This window comes from Triturus cristatus, chromosome 2_2 (genome assembly GCF_964204655.1).
Source record: "Triturus cristatus chromosome 2_2, aTriCri1.1, whole genome shotgun sequence".
NCBI classification, from domain to species: domain Eukaryota; kingdom Metazoa; phylum Chordata; class Amphibia; order Caudata; family Salamandridae; genus Triturus; species Triturus cristatus.
The window spans coordinates 200,016,721-200,036,111 of record NC_140582.1 but is presented as its reverse complement, the minus strand read 5'-3'; the positions used below and the strand labels follow the sequence as shown (position 1 = coordinate 200,036,111).

Below are 19,391 nucleotides of genomic sequence, written 5' to 3'. Positions count from 1 at the left end.
TGTTATAGGCATAGTTGGAATGTAAGTAACAAGCTGAACCGCTCGTACAGTGGGGGTACAAAGAAGCCACAACTAGTTTCCCATAGAATCCTTGTCTTTTTTTTCAAGAGTAAAAAACGAATACACATAATAGACTTATTAGTCAGATATGACACTAGGCTTCTGTCTAAGGGGTCAGTTATTCTATCTCTTGATGGCCTATAAGAATGGTTATATATCAGAATATTATGTACAAAAATATATTTGCATTGGATGTAGATTTTCTATTATGAACTTCAGCTGACCGATGTTTTTTGTTAATGATATTTATGACAAAATATTTCTCTCAGAATATATGTCGGTTACAATATTTTAGTACCACACCACAAGGACCCACCAAACCAATGTTGTTTTTCCTCTTCAGTTCTATAACAGCCCCTACCACTAGGGCACAATCATTCTGAATTGTGTGTAGAAATTGACCAAAAATATGGCAAGCAATCGATTAAAATTGTGTCAGAGTTTGTACGTACTTAGTGAGGTTCACGCTTCCCCATCAGTTAGTCAACTGTGAGCCATTAGACTACCTCATTTGAAGTGTGAAGGGGTGTCATAAGTCTGAGCGGTGAACTCCGCTCTGCTCGTGGAGTTTGCGGGGTTTGACGCACTCCACATTACGTGGAGCTGGCGGAATTCCCCAAATCTCCCCTCCGTTTTTTCCCTTGCTCGATTTCATCAACGTCAAGTTGGCGGGCGCGAGCAAGGAAAATCCATTTCCCGGCGAGATTTTTCAAGATTCGCGATCGTCAACGTTAAGTTCGCGACCGTTGAAAATCAACCTCCCAGCGAGATTTCTCAACGCAGGCAGTCAGATTTCTCATTGTAAGTGGTCACGTATGCTTGCAGCCGCTCGCGTTGAGAAAACGTCCGATCACCTTGAGAAAGCTGCCACTGGAGTAAAAAATCTACTTGAGCGGCAGAAAGGAAGTAGCACCCGCTTGTGCTGTGCATGGTGCCGTTCGTGATGATTGCACAGAACGGATAAACACCCGGCGCTGAAAATCCCTGCGAGTGGCATTTATCTAACGCACTTTACCCCTTGTGGAACACCGCGCAGCGTGGTGGAGTTTTTTTGCACTTCACGTATTTCCACGTAGCGGAACTCCGCCCAGGCAATTTCTGCATTTTTGCACCCTTTTGTGCTTCCACTTTTCTCACCGGAACCAACCTTAATACCTTTTCTCTCTCAATGATGCATTCCTCTTTGTCTTGTTGAACCGTATGGCCAAAGGTTCAGGTTTTTCAACATCTTGGAGGTTCTGTGGTCACAACTCAACTCAGTCTTCAAGAAGTCATCCAGGATTGCCTCATAATCAAAGTCTTCTCATTGTGCCGTACCCCCTACCCGCTCAGGCAGCGGCTGAGCGCTTCAGTTACACGAATTGCATTACATGCTGTCTCTCACTTTTGCCCAGAGAATTTAGCTCCCCTGCGCTAGCCACCAAATGTTTACTGTAAGGACACCCATGGGTGCTCTAATTCACAAAGAGGGTTTGTGGCACTACGTAGTGGCCAATTATGGTGCTTACATACAGTCTTCCTACCAGGTCTGTTACGCTGTGTCACTATCCAGATCAGGGGCCACCTGAGCCCTAACAGACTGGTTGGCATAAGGTTTCCCTAGGGCTAATCCTGTAGTGGCTCAAAGATGCACAGCATCCCCTGTCCAACCTTCCAGCATCCTAAACCCCATCCAGAGCCAAGGTGACCTCAAGGACAGCACCTCTAATGTGGTGCAGTAGCAACTACTTCCTTTGCAGATCAGATTTTTTTAAGATGCCTTCAGAGCTGGCCCGGTACCCTGGCAGATTCTGGCAGTGGTCTAGAATGGCAGAAACTATCTGCCCCTTTCATCCCAAGAAACTCTTTCCAGTTTCGCTGATACAATAACACAACTGTGGCATTGTAGTACAGTACCTGCTTCTATCTATTGCGACCATATGTCACATTTAGGGGGTCAATGTTGTGCTATTCAATCCAAATAAAGACCATGTCCTTTCATTTTAGAAATCATAATCCCGCGTGTTAGGCCAATAGAGTAAAATTAAGTAAACTAGACTACAAGTTACACAAGCACTTATTTGTGAAGTGAAAGCCAAACTGTAGGAAACAGGTCTATGTGGAGAGATCAGGCAACCCAAGACGCACACAGCAGCATCTCTACGCGGATTGTACCAGGTTTGATTTTCGATAGCGCGCATATATATTAGGTTGTTGATGCTGATAGTTTCACCAACTTCTTTATTCCCAGTTTAAATGCATTCTCTCTATGCAGCGGCAGCAAATCTGACACATGTAAATAGATCTCTTTGTAGAGAGTGAGTGAGGCATAGTGTCACCATTCTCCAATTCCAGGTACATTCTTTAATTACTATACGTTTACATTTGACTGGAGCCACAGAGGGTCCCATTAAATCATTTGTTGTAATAGGCTATTCAAAAATATAAAAAAAGAGCTGCTGACCTAAGGGTAACCTGAGGACTTGGGCAGGGCAGCTAATTGGTACTGGTGCTCACGCATACATTGTGTCAGGCAGAACCCTGTTGATGAAGATAATACTTTTTTTAATCTAACATCACTACAGTTAAAATAGCAAATGCTAAATAATCATGATGAAAGTACAAAACTCCATTGCTGAGGCATGATACTTTCAAACCACTTTTGCTAAATCAGTCACAAAGTCAGCAATGACTCTTTCTGGACCGTCTCCCTTATTTTTGTATCTTCAATCGGCTTAGCAGGAAGTAATGCAATAAACTACATTTAACCAAACCTCAAAAAAGAGCCTCTACTCGACCACTCGCTACATTTGTCTTTTCTTTTTGCTTTTTCTTTTTTGCAACAATAAATATATTGCTACACATCATACAAAAATATTTGAGTGAAGGTTAGAAATCCCAGGACTCCTGAGTTTGGCAACATTTATTATTCAATATCCACGATTTTGACTCTTGAGAAAGTTGTGATGCATTGACAAAGTTGACCTCCAGCGAAATCACAACTTGCAGTAGCCTACTGTACAAAACGTTGTCTTTTAGGCCTGGCATTAGCCAAGACCATTTGATTTTACTAAAAAGTTACATGTATAATGTACTGACTAATAGGGACTTTGAGCCAATCCTATTCATCCATTGAACGCCTCTTAATCCATTGGTTTTTAATTGTGTCATTCAAATTTTTATAAACTTAAAAACTATTTCGTCACATCCAAGGATTGTATACAAAAAGAAAATACTACAGGTACCAAAAATAATTCAGGGATGAACGTGCTCGGTCTAGATTTAGAGTTGTGTGGTAATGCATAAACATCCAATTTCTGCAGGCACTACTAATTATAAAAAAGAGTCCGCAGATGGAGTTTCCTCCTCGTTAATATGTAAGAGGAAATTCCACCGGTGGATTCTAATCTGAATTTAGCACTTCCTCCAGAAATCTGCAAAAGTTTCATTAGCAGCCAGCTCTAAAATAGTCCCTTAGGCCCCCCTTATGAGTGCCGGTCAATTGTGATATGTGCGCTAACTCCTATTACAACACATATCGCAATTATGAGTTTTGTGATAAATTTAGGAAGGTCAAACCTGCTGGTATTTATCAGGGGGGAATGCCCAGTATTTATCGTAATGTACCAGTTTCGATGCACTAAACACCAAAATCTGCATGTTATTCACCAATGTTTTGATGTAATTTTATGGTATTTATTGCACTCAATGACTTCCAACTCTGTGAAGTGGGATTTTATCAGGTGTAACAAATATCCTACCAACTGCTGGGCGACTAAAAATGAGGTATTAGAGTGTTATTGGGCACAAGATCAAATGGTGGGCCTACTTAATGTTTTTTTTCAGTCATTACTTGTTAGTCATTTCTATGCTAGGAATAATGCTGAACTACTTACAGAAAACCGTTGTGAATTGGTCAACAGAGAAATGAATTGCAAAGGGTGGTAATTTTTATAATTGTATCATCCACTGGTAACAAACAGTTTAAGGAGTGGTGCGTTGAAGGTTTCGAGTTGCACGGCGTGCTTACCAGTGCTTAATTTGAACCAGTGGTTTCTGGTGCTCGGCACCGACAGTTAATTGTCAGCACCAGAACGTATGACAGTCTCCCACATGGTGGACATGTTTGTCAAATTTAGAAATGGACACAACAACAGTTCTTTAATTCAGTATACATTAAAAATGACTAATACCTGCCGTCCAAGCCATTCTTATAGCTTTGGGGGCCTGGAATAGTCTGAATTGTCGCACTTTTAAAAGTGTGATGGCTAGTAGTTGTGTTGGCAATGTAATTGGCAGCACTGGCAGGGGCATTGTGTGGTGTAGGCTGCAGTGGCCTCCTGACGAGGGCCCTGGCACTTATTTTGTTACAAATTAACCACTGGTGTCAGAGTTTAATGGAGGCTGCCTTACGAGGAGAGGATCTGTGCTGATGGAATGCTAATAGCCGCCTTCTGCTCACTGTTCCTTCCATAAACAGCTCCATAAAACACGAGCGAGTGCGTCTAAACATTAATCCCAGTAAAAGTGTGTTATGGTCTCATTGTACGCACTCTATAGGGTTATGTTAAATATCATAAACCTGGAATGTGTTTGTATTTCAGGTTATTAAATGCAAGGCCGCCATTGCCTGGGAAGCTGGGAAACCGTTTTGCATCGAAGAGGTGGAAGTTGCACCACCGAAGGATCATGAAGTCCGAATTAAGGTAAAACATATTTGTCTTGTGCAATAAGGCTCTGCCCGCCCCCTCCGGAGCCCACCAATCAAATTACTGGCCTTCATCTTCCTGTCTCGCTGACCTTTGTTTGAGTGGGGATGTACAATTCAGGTCGAAACAGAGGCCTAGTTCCCCCTACTCAGCAGAGTTTCACAGCATACTATATATAGCTTTTACTGTTTAGAGATTCCTGCCTCATATTTGTAAAATAAACTTATAAAGACGTGATTTACGGTCAACGGGGAGATCCAGATTGGAAAACAGCTGAATGATGTACTATAGGCAGTGTGAGAGGGTGGTTGTGGTTGACGTGAACCTCCAAATAAACAACCAAGTCGGAAGCGGGAATGTAATTATTTATTATTTATTTTATACTTTTATAGAGCGCGAACCAGACCCGTGAGGGTATCAGAGCGCTTTACAGGATTGGGTGGGGGGGGGGGGGAATAAAGCATAAGGATGGGAGGGATCAGATTGGGAGAGATAGGGATACAGGAAGAGCACGCAGTTTAAAGTCCAAGCTCCATGAGGGAGAAAATTGAAGCATGCAGATAAAAAAATACAAAAATGTTTCCATATCCACGAGGTGCACCACAGCTGAGGTCGAAGCTATATGTGGGATAAAAAATTAGAGCGGGTAGTTATAATATACAACAAGGCACGCAGTCTCAGCTCATGGGGAGTTGCCCAGGAGTCCAGAAAGATGTGTCATCCGTGGAGGCCGTGGATAATGCCGAGGTGGAGGGAGGAACAAGTCTATGAGGTGATTGTAAAGTATTCATTAGATAAGGTATTTTCCCATTAAGAAAGTTTTGGTCTCCTTCTTAAAGTATGCCAAGGACAGTAATAAGAGATTGCATGTACAAATGTATGTCAATTATGCTCTCAAGTCGTATATTTAATAAACAGAAATTTAAAAAATGCGTGATTACTTGGGGCTCTTTGGTGGAACATATTTTGCTAGCTGTTCATTTTCTGAACAAAGAAAACATGGTCATTTTCAATAGTTGTAGTTCCTTGTAGGGTTTGTGGTTCCACCAGCTTATCTTCATTAGTTGTGTATGAGCTTTCAAATGTTGTACTCAGCACATATGTCCATTGAGGAAACAGACAGTAACAGATGGAATGCGTAAAGTAATCTCAGCCGCTGGTGATTACTGTCATGCATGCCAATCAGCAGGGCTGGTGTAGGATTTTTGGAGCCCTGGGCAGAAGGGGAATGTGCGAGGCCCCTCTAATTTCCATAGACTTGACCCGATGTGGGCTGTCTACAACTGAACAGATGCCCCTGATCCTGAAGCTGCAGTCCCTCCCTCTCAGTCACCTACAAGCACCTCTTAACAGCTCATAAAAGGCTGAAGGTGTGAGGGTTGCTTATCTCCAGAGAGAGTTCAGACAGCAAGGGAGCTAAACAGTTGGGCAATAGTCCTCCCTCTGTGCCTCTGCGTGGGTTGGGGAGGAGGCCTAATTGCAGGACACAACTGTGGAATGTGGCTTCTTGCAACTGAGACTGCCCCCCACCCCCTGGTTCGCCTTGCTAGACCATAGCAGTGAGACCAGGAGAGGAGGCCCCCTAAGGTGGCGCACTTGCAGGGTGGCCCCTTTCATGCCATGCCCTGACTGTGTCGCATTGGTGCGAGTCCCCAAGTTGCAGGGCTGACTGCGGTGCCCTGGACCATGACCCACACTGCCCATGCCCAGCGCCGGCCCTGCCAGTCAGTATTTTTTTCCTCTCAGTGTGCCCCTACAAACAAGGAGGAGCCAAATACACAATAGCCAAGGCCCATGACTCAGTGGCACCTCACTGAGGATGCCCAGCAAGGCTGAAACATGCCTGGATGTTATTGATTTCCGTTGCCGGGGACATGTGTCCTGGCTGATCGAGCTGGAATGTTATTGTAGGGTGGAGCCAAGACTGATTTGCATGAGATGGGCTCCTGCCTGCAGTGGCACAGTGTGCAAAAAACAATAGACTGGAAAGTGAGCTGAGTAATTACCAAAGGGTGAGATTAATTGAGGTCTAACATCCATCACTTTCTTGTTTTCACATTATCGGTTTATCGTAATAAAAGAATAAAAGGTGAAAGATGTGCAAAAATCATATTTATAGACACACAGCTCTGGATAGAGCAAAAAGTGCAGCTTTAGATCCCAAAACTCACACACTGTCCTTGTCCAAGTTTGATAGCTAGGAACGGACAACCCAAGAAAATAATGTGCCTTTACCAAGTAGCAGTAAGCTTGTTCAAGCAAGGAGCATATAATAACCAGAAACACATAGAAATGCACACAAATACACAGGGTTTCACTTTACCTCTTTTAAGACACACCCTCAATGACATAGGGCATGCCTCTGGCAAAGGATTCCTCCCTACTTAAGCTTCTTTTGCCACTCCCCTTTTAGAGACGACGCATCTTTTTTATCCCACTTAAAGCACTGGTATGTCCATCTCAAAGTGTTCTGCAACCTGGTCAGTATAGGTTTGCATCATGCGTTCCATAATTGGTCAGCAGGGTAGATACTCTGATTTCTGTGTCGTTTTAGTTAGAATTGTTTAGCTCACCGCGGTGTGTGTCACATTTCGATGTTCTAGTCTAAGTTTCATGATGTCATCCACTTAGACTTTCTGCTTCTTCTCTTACATTCTTTTTATCATAGTACTCCTTACATCTCTTGTTCTTGTTCCTCAATCTATCCATGACTTTCATTGAATCTACCAAGCTCTTCTGATCTGCTGTGGACCCAGTTTGGCATCAGATGAGATGACCTTCCACACAGCACAACAAATGACGATAGCCCTGTGACCGCTAGTGTGACTGCCCTACATATGCCTAGTTTATCACTAAATAGTTTTTTGGCACCCACACCAACAACTCACTCAGTCTTGCTACCCAATCAATTCTCTACACCAGCACATTTAGTCTGACTTCATGTATTTTGGTGAGATGTTGACCTGTAGCCTGTCTCCCTTGAAAATCAGTCATCTCCCTGCAATGGCCGTTGTACACCATTATCTGCTACAACTACCTGTAGATTACGTTCTCCTGAGCACTCTAACCAAGAGCAAAATAACCCACTTCTGTGAAACGGGCCTAACAAATTCCAACATAAGCCGACTACAATGGTAATCTATCAATTCCAATACAAAGATACCACCATGCTCATGTAACACATGCAAAGTACACACCAAGTAAAATTCTATCTCCACTGTGGACTACCCGAGACCTCCAAAGTCTAGTTATGTCTTGAACATTGTAGAATTGGGTACAGAAGCCACATATGTATCGCGTCCTTGTGGCCCCCTGCACAGTCAAGACTGGTAGTATTTTGAAACTTAAGTTAATTCCAAAATACTCGTACATGTTGCAGTGGTGTAGAGTTTTCTTTAAATGTAACTACCAACTGCCAACCCAGGCTACATCCCTCTACACCTTATTCCAGAAACTTTAATTCCAACAAAATTCTGTTACCTCACCTGCCCACACCCAGCCCACACCCGGTATAGAAATTCCTTTCAGCAAGACCAGCTGCATGGTGTGCAAAACATTTTGAGAGACTGAATCCATGCGCACCCTAAAAATGATACTGAGAGAGCGTCAGTTGCTGGAAAAAGTTGAGAGGGGGACAGTTTTTCAAACAGTTAGTGATCGTGTGTTCAGCAGCGGCACGTACAGGTAAGAGCGGTGGAGCATTGGGGCCAGGTAGGGGCTGCGGGGATTTCGACAAACGAGGACGAGAGAAAATTGATTATTTATTTAATTTTCCTTCGTGGTCGTCTGTCAAATCCCCCTCCCCAACCTGGCCCACCGCTCTTACCTGCACGGGCCGCTCCTGCATATGTTTAACATCAAGAGATAGAACAAAATTAATTGCAAAGTGAAGAAAAGCAATGGACAGTATGTTCTTGCATATAAAAGAGTACACAGATCAACTTATCTGCCAGGAACCTTTTACAAATAACGATAAAAACAGAAAGGCTGACAAATATGACAAAAAATACAAAGGTGAAAAAAAACAAAAATATTGCCTTCATGACTGACTGCCTGGATTAACGAACTTGAATTGAATTAGTGCTGCATTACTCATTCACACAATAAATAGTATTGAAATAATCCATTTAGCAGCACAGTCAACTAATCGCCTTAAACCAACATGGCTTTAACAATGCCTACAGGAGAGAATAATAATCGCCATGGGAATCATATCACTTAACACTAAATATGCCAGTTTCCAGGTTCGATGGCATCATATAAGTTCAAAGTCGTCTAAAATCAACGCACATTAATAGCAACCATAAGTAATACAACAAACTTTGTCTCTAAATATAAGTACCAAGGCCTGAATTATTTCACAAGAGGACACCGTGGTTGGCACTAACCAATGATCCTGCCAGCATTACTAAATGCTAACCATCAGTCAATGCAAGTGGGAAAGTTTGGACTATTCTAGGTCACCTTTAGTTGTAAGGATGGCTTGGACCAACTGTTTTTAGGTCTTGCATGAGATGGCTCATGCGCTGTCTCTTGTGAGACATTTTGTTAGCTTACAAGGAGCTTAGTGTCTACCTATTGCTTACCATTGATTGGCTTCATCAGCACTCTCATTTTTTTGTTTCTCTTTGGTCAGCATGTGCCAGCTTTACTTCCTCAATCAAGCAATCAATCAGGGGTTTGTAAAGAGCGGCTACTCACCCATGAAGGTCTCACGTGTGAGTAGCCTCACTTTACAGTGCTGCAGATCCATCTGAGCACTGGGTTAATTTGAAGAAACAGGTCTTGAGGTCCGCCCTGAATTGGAACTTCCTCTACTGGAGCCTGGCCCAAGTACTGCTTCCTTGTTTCCCTCTGTGTCCTTCCACTGCTCGCACTTGTGGTGGTAGACTTTTTTCCCCCTGTTTGTGCTTGCCGTAGTTGTTGCATGTCCCACCCATCCTGCATTATTGCTGTTACCCCAACCCTGCCACTGCCCTCCTGTGTAGTGTTGCTTCTTGCGTCCCTTACCCCCTCCTGCATGTCTAGTGTTGCTTTTCCGGTCCCTCCCACCTCCTCTTGAGTTGTGTTGTTTCTCCCATGTTCCTAGCCCCCTGCCATTCTCCTACCCTGTCCCTTATGTTGCTTGCCTCTTCCCCCACCCTCCTCCCGCTGTCACTGTTGGGCTTCCCCCACCAGTCAAAACAAACAAAGCACTATGACAAAGCCAGCCTAAAAAAACATAGACAGTGTTTTTTGTTTTAGCCATATTGTACCGTTAACCATGTAATAGCATTTTTCCGCCATGCTGCACAGCAGCCACATACAACATGGCTAACAAACAAAATTGACAAAGCCAATAAATCTCACCCAGACTAGACCTATTAGCTTTGCCAATGCTTGTGTTATTTTATTTTTTTAAAGAATGTTGAACACTTTGTTGATAAGCTAGCACAAAAATAGACAGAGTACCACCATGAAGTAGATTGTCATAGGTTAAGTGCTAGTATGTATAAGTATAGCAGGAAATAGTCACTGGCACAAATTAGATACTCATAATCTGCAACTGAAAATGTTAGTGTTAACACCTGGTTTGAAACTTTTTCTTCTTTCTTGCCGATTGAATAATTTTTAGGCCTGGTTTGACTGTGTAGCTTTCTGCAAGATGATTTGTTAGCAAGTCTTTGAAATATACATAAAGTGGGTTACGGCTCCATGCAGAAGAGTATTAGCCTCTCACCTCATACTATTGGCTAGTTTGGTCTTCCTGGTTCACCTTCAGGGAAATGCTCTGATTAGAATGCACGAGGGACTGTTTTAAACTTAATAGTACACTCAATCATCACACTGATTATCTCATTCAAATCTTTATCTCACATATGCATTCTATTTGGAAAGCAATACTTTTTGTACTGTTTTCCCCAACATTGACAAAGCCAACAGTGCTGACTTTTATGTGATAAATAGCATTTGTGCATACAGTGTATATAAACTGTGCTTACTGGTGTTAGCACATTAAAGCCAGACCTATTGCCTTTGCTGGTGCTTATTATGAATCTAACCATGGTATGCTGGACCAGCATTTGTGGTTTCATAATCCTAGATTCAAGTTTGGTCACCTGATGTGCTTACCTGCAAGTGAAAATGTAGCCTTTTTCATGGCTACTTGCACTGGGGGATCTCATGAGGCCCTCCCTAGAAGATCTCTTGAGCTTCCAGCTCTGTTCCCATCCCTCTAACACCTAGACATATTCTCTTTCCTATCCCTGTTAAATCACCTTGTATCACTCAGGGCACATACTATGCTTCTTCTGTATGTCCCCCATTTTGACATGGTCTTGCTTACCTTTTTCTATGTAGCTGAAACAGGTGACGTCTCAGGTGAAGCCAGAGGGACTCCCTTAGACTGCAAAGTTATAGAGATGTGCTCCAACATGTAAAACACTCGCATATGTGCTCCTGTACGTAAACACTGAATGATGTATCTTTAACGACTGGTGAATTGTTTATGGAGCAGAGAATACTGCTATACGCTACTTGCTGAAAATGACCTTGTTGAAGATTAGAGAAAATGAAACTGAGTGAGTCTTGCTAGTAGGGCGACAACATCCTGTCATACCACTATCTGATTCCAAAAGTATCATTTTAAATTAAGATAGTCAAGTAGATGGCTATCAATCTCTGACAACATCCATGGAAGTTTTGATATCTCCTTGGAGGACATAAGAATGGACTTGGGTCAGATGGTGGTTGGCATCCCATGCTAGTATCATGCTTCTAGGAGTAGGGTACAGGGCCAGACTGGCCGTAGCGACACCGGGCTTTTCCCAGGTGAGCCGCCAGGGTGGGGGCCAGGTTTGAACCCCTGAGGGGCCGTTTTTGTTACCGGAAGCCAGCAATATCGGCCCACTGTAACAAGATTAGCCAAAACCGGCCCTAGCAAACAGTTCGGCCGCACCCCCCTGCTACCTCAGGGGAGCCAGCCGAGCAGTTTGTCAGGGCTGGTTTCGGTTCCCAGTCCGGCCCTGGGTATCTTCTTGGTGTATTGAAGCTGATTTTGTTCGTACACTTACTTATTCTTGATGCTGCAGTTCATGTAATCTGAAATATAATGAGAGGCCCCAACTCACTGACAGGTACTGTGATAAACTTGCACTGCCTTTAGCCTCATGTCCAGACGTCTCAATCACGGCCCATCATAATCACTTGGCACAACTCCGTTCAACTTATGCACTATACGAGAGTTACGTAACCGCAAACATTTAGCATGCTATAGTATCTAACTGTCTTTTAAATCAAAGCATGTCCAGGTTGGAGATAGAACATTCTAGAACCATTTCGCCGATAGATCTAAATAAATCAGGAATCTAATGCGCAACGTATTCTAGGCATGCATACTCATAGTTTTCAATGGTTTTTGCCATGTTCTGGTATTCCAGAAAATAGGAAACTGAGAACATCATTTTCCTTTTACACTTGACTCCCTCAAAAGCTAAGGATATGTGGATCAACTTCTTCGGGAGCAAATGGCCTGCATGACTTTTGGATAAACTTTGATGTGGAACAAAGACAGCAGCTCCAGTTCTAAAAAGGTCCAGCAACCTACAGCCACAGCCTGGGGTGTCACAGTGGTGGAGGTCAGCGTGGCCAGGCGTCTTAGCACAATATACCTAATACAAGTTTAGCATTAACACCTATTTTTACTGAGAACAAGGTGACCAAATCACACCTACGGCAACCACATTTAATCCTACCCTGTGACAAATGGGAAATGGTGGGATCTATGCATGCAAATTATGTCTGGCCTCATGCAGATATGCAGCCTACAACACCCGAAACCTTGAAGCCGGTAGCATCACTGGCCTACGATGGATATCACCAAAGTCTCCCAAGGCACTGAAGGGCTTTAGAAAGGTAAGCCCCATGTTCTGTGTCACATTGCAGGAAGTTGACCTACTGCCTGGCTGCCGGCTCCTTGTTCAGAACAAGGCTGGGTAGGCAGCCTGGGACAGGCAGTCCAAACGTATCTGATCGGAGATCGTATTTCTAAATAAATAAATGTATTTCATATTTTTTCCACAAGAGATGTAGGCATTTCAGAGGGGCACAGCCCAATAGCACTAAGGCCTGACAACATTGGAAACCCTGCGAGATCAATGCGCGGGTACTCATATGCACATGATTACAGTACCCCTCACACTCTGGTTCCCAGATACACATTGGCAAATAGGTACCGGGGAGTCAAGATGCTGTTCCAGGAGTGAGAGGGCCTTCTTGTGTATAGAGTGGCAGTATTTCTGATGGTGGAGAAAGTAAAGGTTAGATATTACAGCTTCCAAAAGGCAGACCCACATCAACCATAAGAATCTGAAATCTGCAGACACAGCTATTCAGATGACCCTTGTAGAAATGAAGGATATACTCTTGCCACTTTTAACAGCGAAAACCCTAGCTTGCCTTATATAAACAGAAGGACAAGCCTATTGCAAACCATATACAGAGGCAAATTCTACAGGCCAAAATCAGTGGTCATTTCGCTGTGCCGTAAGCCTTCATTAACTGTCTCGATCCCTTCCTCGGATACAGCCTGCCGCCTTGTACTGTTTGAGAAATCCAAGCTCCATTTTAGAGACTAAAGGCCTTATTTATAGCTGGGCAGACGGGCACTCTGTCACAAACATGACGGATATCCCATCCACCTTACTACAAGTGTATTAGGATATAATGCACTTGTAATTGGACGGACAGGATATCCTTCATGTTTGTGATGGAGTACCCGTCAGCCAAAATCTAAATCAGGCCTCAGATATCAAGATAGAAATGTTGACTGGGTGAAGGTGCCGATAGCATCCAACTGACGCAACAATGGCCTTGGGTGCAAAATTTGACTTCTCCTGCTCTGTGCTTTTCCCGCCAAAATCAACAGCTTCAGCAGGACCTTTGCACAATGAATATCCGACTTTGGTGAGACTCTCCCAGATTCAGCCGCTGTCTTGCCCCTCTGGCAGATTCTGACTTCAATTTTTTTGTACCAAGCTCGAAAGTAAAATCCTTGACTGGGTCGTCCAGCATGGTGTATCCTACCTCTGGATCCTTTATGGTCAGCCTCAAGGAGTGACTAGGCCCCAATCTATCACAGCTATAGAGTATCATTGGTGCTTAGTGCTCTTTGGTGCTATTTTTACTTAAAACCTTTAAAGATGTGTATCTTCAGTTCCCCCAGTTGGATTTTTGAAGTTTTGGTATCATTTTGTGCATACAAATGTACACTATCTCTCTAATTGTGTTTGAGATTTTCCTTGTTTGGCATTTTGCTTTTATTACCATTTTGATAATGTATAATTACTTTGCACATTGTCTAAGTTAAGCCTCTTTGCCTTGTTCCACGTCTACCAGGTGGTCGAGCTCAGGTGAATTTAGTGACTTTTGGTGTTCATTGCGAGGGAAAGTCTTACTATTCCTGTAGACAGCGCCCACCCAACCCAAATAATAATCCACTTTCTTTCACTTCCAGATCAAGCGGACAGATTTACTAATGTTTTGCGCTAGTATTGCCTCACAAAAGGGACGCTAACTGGCTTAAGTGTTGCTTTGAGATTTACTTTCCAGTGCAAATCCTGATTTGCATTGAAAAGTAGCCCAAAAGTAAAACAAGGTAACACGTTTTGGTACTTTGCGTCAAGGGGGCATTACATGGGTGGGACATAGGAATTCCCATGCAACCACCCCTGGGGTCTGACACAAAGCCCTGTCTACTAAATGAAAAGAACACCAGACTTTGCACCAAAAATTAATGACTTCTTGGAGCAGGTGTGAAGTTTGAGAAAGTTTTTCTTCTCAAAACCTTTCTAACTTTGCATGTGTGCTCCACTGTAGTGCACGCATACAAAGTGTTAAAAGTGTTAAAATATGTCTAAGCATAGTTAGGGTGACCAACCGTCCGTAAATTTCACGGACAGTCCGTAATTTCGGCCGTCTGTCCGTTGTCCGTGAAGGATTCTTTAACGGACGCCATTTGTCCGTAATTTTAACCGGGCACCGGTCTCACCACCCTAAAGCCGGCACAGCTTCCACCCACCTCCTTCTTGAGTCCGATGCTGTTGAGGTCGGGTGTAACAGACTCCGATGCAGTACGAAAGCTCAGATACTCAGCAGCATTGGAGAGGCACAGCGGGATGGCTACCCTCACACCTTCCGCCCTTGAGGAGCGGTTAAGAGGTGCTTGAAGGTGACTGAGAGGGAGGGGCTGCAGCTTCAGGAGCAGGGGCATCTATTCAGATGCAAACAGCCCTGAATGCGTCAAGTCTCTGAAATTTAGAGGGGCCTCACACATTCCCTTTCTGCCCAGGGCCCCAAACATCCTAGAACCGGCCCTGATTACACCGAGGGAGCACGTGGTTCTCTTCACAGAGCTTAATTACTGTCACTAAATTGTAAGCAAACCTCGGTTCTTCAAACATGCAGTCTATAATGTAATAAAATAAAGAAATGGCACAATCGCACCCACACTGATTAACAAAGTATGGAGGACAATCAGTTAAATCAGTTCTCTTGGAGTATCTCCTTTAACTACTGTACATCACAGTGGGGGATGGCAAAACTAACATTTTGGAAAGAGAGCCTGTCTTCTCCTTGTCTTGTCCAGGAGGGGGGCGAGGAGCCCTACCCCATCCTGGAAGAGACCAAGATGATACTAGAATACTGCATGCTCACCCCTGTGCCCACCCTGGTGGATCCTGTCCCCCCTCTTGTGATGGCTCCTGCCCCCCCCCATGTGGTGGCTCCTGTCCCCCATGCCTGTGATGGCTCCTGTCCCCCCTGTGTTGGATCCTGTCTCTGCCCTGGGTGGCTTCTGTCCCAGTCCTGGAATGGCTCCTGCAGCGAGGGTGAAGTTCTTGATGGACCTCTTCTCAAAAAGGCTCAGCTCAAAATTAATATGAAAAGGTGGGCGAGTGAGTAAGTGAAGGGATGGGTGGATGGCTGGATGAATTAGTGAAAGGGTGAATGGATGAATGAAAGATTGAATAGATGGAGAATGAGAGAGGATGGATGGATGGATTGATGAGTGAGTGGAAGGATGAATGAGAGAAAAGGTAAATAGCTGGATGTATGGGTGGAAGGGTAGCTGGATGGGTAAAAGGGTGGATGGATGAGTGAAAGGATGGATGAGTGAAAGGATGGATGAGTGAAAAGGTGGATGATGAGTGAGTGAGTGGGTGGATGGATGAGTGAAATGATGGATGGATTGATGAATTGATAAGTGCAAGGGTGAATGGATGGACGGATGAGTGAAAGGGTGGATGTAAGGATGGATGAGTGAGTGAAAGGGAGGGTAGATGGACAAAAGGATGAATAGATGAGTGAAGGAGTGAAAAGATAGATTTGATTTTGATTTGATTTGATTTATTGTCTTATATAGCGCTTGAATCACCCTCCTGAGGGTATCTCAGTGCTCTGGATTTGCAGAGAAGCATTGGTCGGGGTATTAGGCTATAAACAGGGAAGTTTTCAGGGTTTCCTGACCTTCCAGTGGTCAGGGCATTGTCTTAAGGCAAGATGGAGTTGATTCCAGATGAGAGGAGCCTGGTAAGAAAAGCTTTTTCCTCCCGTTCTTGTTTATTTTTATCTTGGGGATAGTTAGGAACGATTTGGAGCTGGAGCGCAGAGTCCGGTGAGGGGTGTAATGATGGAGTCTTTCCGCCAGATAGGAGGGGCCAGTGCCCCAAATCGCTTTATGTGTAAGGTAACATATCTTGAACTTCACGCGTTGTCGTATGGGCAGCCAGTGTAGTTGGTGAAGGAGGGGGAGAGAGGCTGATGTATAGGAGGCATTTAGGACCAAGCGAGTGGAGGTGTTCTGTAAATGTAAATGTAAATTTGATACTTGTATAGCGCACTACTCACCCGCAAGGGTCTCAAGGCGCTTGTACGAATACCGCTGTGGAACCCATCCTGGCTTTCCCTGTGAGGCGTCCACTCCTGGGCACCCCCAAGGTGGAGGCCAGGCATCCTTAGCGTTGTGGGGGCCGTTGTGGCGATTAAGCAAGCTATTGCCCAGAGTTGCAGAGTGGGACTCCATGATTGGAATAGGCACCGAGACGAGAATTATCAGGTCCGTGGAATTTTTTAGCCCAAGACCTGCCGAGGCGGGGAATTGAACCCTGGTCCCGGGCTAGACCTCTGCATCAGGGTCTGCCGCTCTAATCATTGAGCCACACTTCACCTGCAAGCGGTCTAGTGAGGACTCATTGGCTGCGATCAGGAGGGCATTGCAGTAATCTAGCTTACTCAGTACCAGGGTCTGAGTCAGGGTCTTTCTGGTAGAGTCGGGGAGGTAGGGAAAAGCTTTCCTTAGAAGGCTCAGGATGTGGAAGCATGAGCCCACTGAGTGAGAGACATGTTTCTTCATAGAGAGAGTCTGTTCGAGGTGAACTCCGAGGTTCTTGACAGTGGTCGCCGGGGTAGGGGGGCGCCTAATTCTGGGTCCACCATTGAGAAGTCCACAGGGGAGGGGCATCACCGAAGAGCAGAACTTCTGTCTTTCTGGCATTCAACTGAAGGAAATTACTTTCCATCCAGTGAGATATAGACAGCATGCCGGTGGAGAATGTGGATTGAGCTGTCTGAGAGGTTTTGTTGAAGGAGAAAGTGAGCTGTGTGTCGTCCGCGTAGGACATTGGGACAAATCCATGGTGTCTCAGCAAGTGGCCAAGGGAGCTATGTAGATGTTGAACATAGTCGGGCTTAACCCTGTGGCACCCCCTTGGAGAGATCTTGCAGTTTAGACCGGAACGGGCTGAGGTTGATAGTCTGGGAGCGCTTGGAGAGGAAGTTGGTCATCATTTCATAGATGGATGAGAAAAAGGATGGATGAGTGATAGGGTCAATGGATGGATTCATGAGTGGATGAGTAGATGTATGGGTGGGTGGATGGATGGAAGGATGGATGGCTAAGTGAAAGGGTCGATGGAGAGAGAAAGTGAGGATGGATGGATGACTGAAAGGGTGGATGGGTGGAAGGATGAGTGACTGGGTAGATGGATGAGTAAGTGAAAGGATGGCTGGATGGGTGAAAGAGTAAATGGCTGGATGGATGAGTGAATGGATGGATGGGTAGAAGAGTGGATGGATGAGTGTACAGATGGATAGGGTGAAAGGGTGGATGGATGATGGATGGATGAGTGAAAGGATGGATGAAGGGATGGATGAGTGAAGTGATAGATGGAAGGATACATGATGGATAGGTTTGCAAATGGTTGAATATGTGGGCTTACTTCTTTACTATTGCGCGACCTCCTCTGATGTGTCTGTAAAACTTATCTATTGTCCTAAAGTTTTGTCCTGAATTTTGACCTCCTGTCCTGAATTTGTATCCTGAATTTTGACCCTTTGTCCTGAATTTTTACACTCACCGTCCTGAATTTGCACCAATGCCAGTTGGTCACCCTAAGCATAGTATCTTCCAGTAAAGAAAGTATATACTTGACGTTACGCACACACGCACGCACCTTCGCATTTTTGATGCAAATACATGTGCGTTGGGACTTGGCAGCCTAAAGTGCATCCAAGCAGGGGCAAAGAAAAATAGCGCCATATCTTAATAGATATAGCGCTATGTTCTGCTTTCTCCCTTTCCCACAGTGCAGCAAAGCAACTTTGGCTGCTGTGCCGAGTTTCTTTCAAAGTTAGTAAATCCATTGCACAATGTCTCAAGTATGATTAATGGTCGTTCATTTCAGGAAAGAAGGCCAAGAAAACACATAGAAATGTTTTAAAATGACCGTTCTCACTTTTAGTCTAAAATGGCGGACTATAGCACTGACGTACTAACGTGAGCCTCATCCTGTTTATTGAAAAGCTGCTGTTGTGGTCTCTTTCTCCTTTCTCACCCTCTAGTCCTGATAACTTGTTCTTAATATTTGTTCTCAAACCATGCTATCTGGTTCATGTAACTGCTGCAGCCAACGGTGGAATGTGCTCTTGAAGCTTCCTTGGCAAGAACATTAATACTGCATTGTTGAACCCTTTCCAACTGCGCAGAAGTTCTCTCGCGAGAGTGGAGAGCGTGGAAGGTTTAGCTGGTTCTGTCATAACCACACCAGCCCACTGCCAGTGCTCTCGTGTGTAATCTGTTCAAAGCAGGAATCTCAAGTTGCAACCATTCACTGTGGTCTTGAAGCATATGCACTAGAGTGTAAATTGATGTATGATGGATGATAATTTCTGTTCAGTACCAATAAACAAGCATTGGCAAGCCAATAGGTCTGGTTTATTATGCCAATGCATGTAAACCCATGCATGCACAAATACTGTTTGCAGGCATTAGCTTATTTAAACCAGTCCTCTTTGCTTTGCTAATTCTTGTTTGTAAAGATGTGATTGTTGGCAAAGTTTATTTCCGGCATTGTCACACAAGAAGTCCACACCTCAGTGTGCTTTACTCATTTTTAGGTCTCGCCTGACCCAGCGCATGCGCTGGTCTGGTGAGATTTATTGAGAGGGCTCCAAAAAGTGCTACCAGGCCAGCCTAGAGCTACAGTGCATGTGCGCGGGCGCGCGCAGCGCTTGACCGCGATTACTTTCACTTTCGCGGCCGCACGGCCGCTTTGATGTTTGATCGCGATCACTTTCACGGCCGCTTGACATAGCCAATAGGTCTCGCTT

General features: G+C 44.4%; 1 protein-coding gene across 1 annotated transcript in view; it reads left to right on the top strand.

Annotated features, from left to right (window-relative positions):
• LOC146862012 (all-trans-retinol dehydrogenase [NAD(+)] ADH4-like) overlaps positions 1 to 19,391 on the top strand; it is a 142,095-nt gene that overhangs the window by 43,550 nt on the left and 79,154 nt on the right. The window contains exon 2 of the mRNA XM_085641170.1: positions 4,644 to 4,745. Coding sequence (XP_085497296.1) covers positions 4,644 to 4,745 — 102 coding nt within the window. The remainder of the gene's footprint in view (positions 1 to 4,643; positions 4,746 to 19,391) is intronic.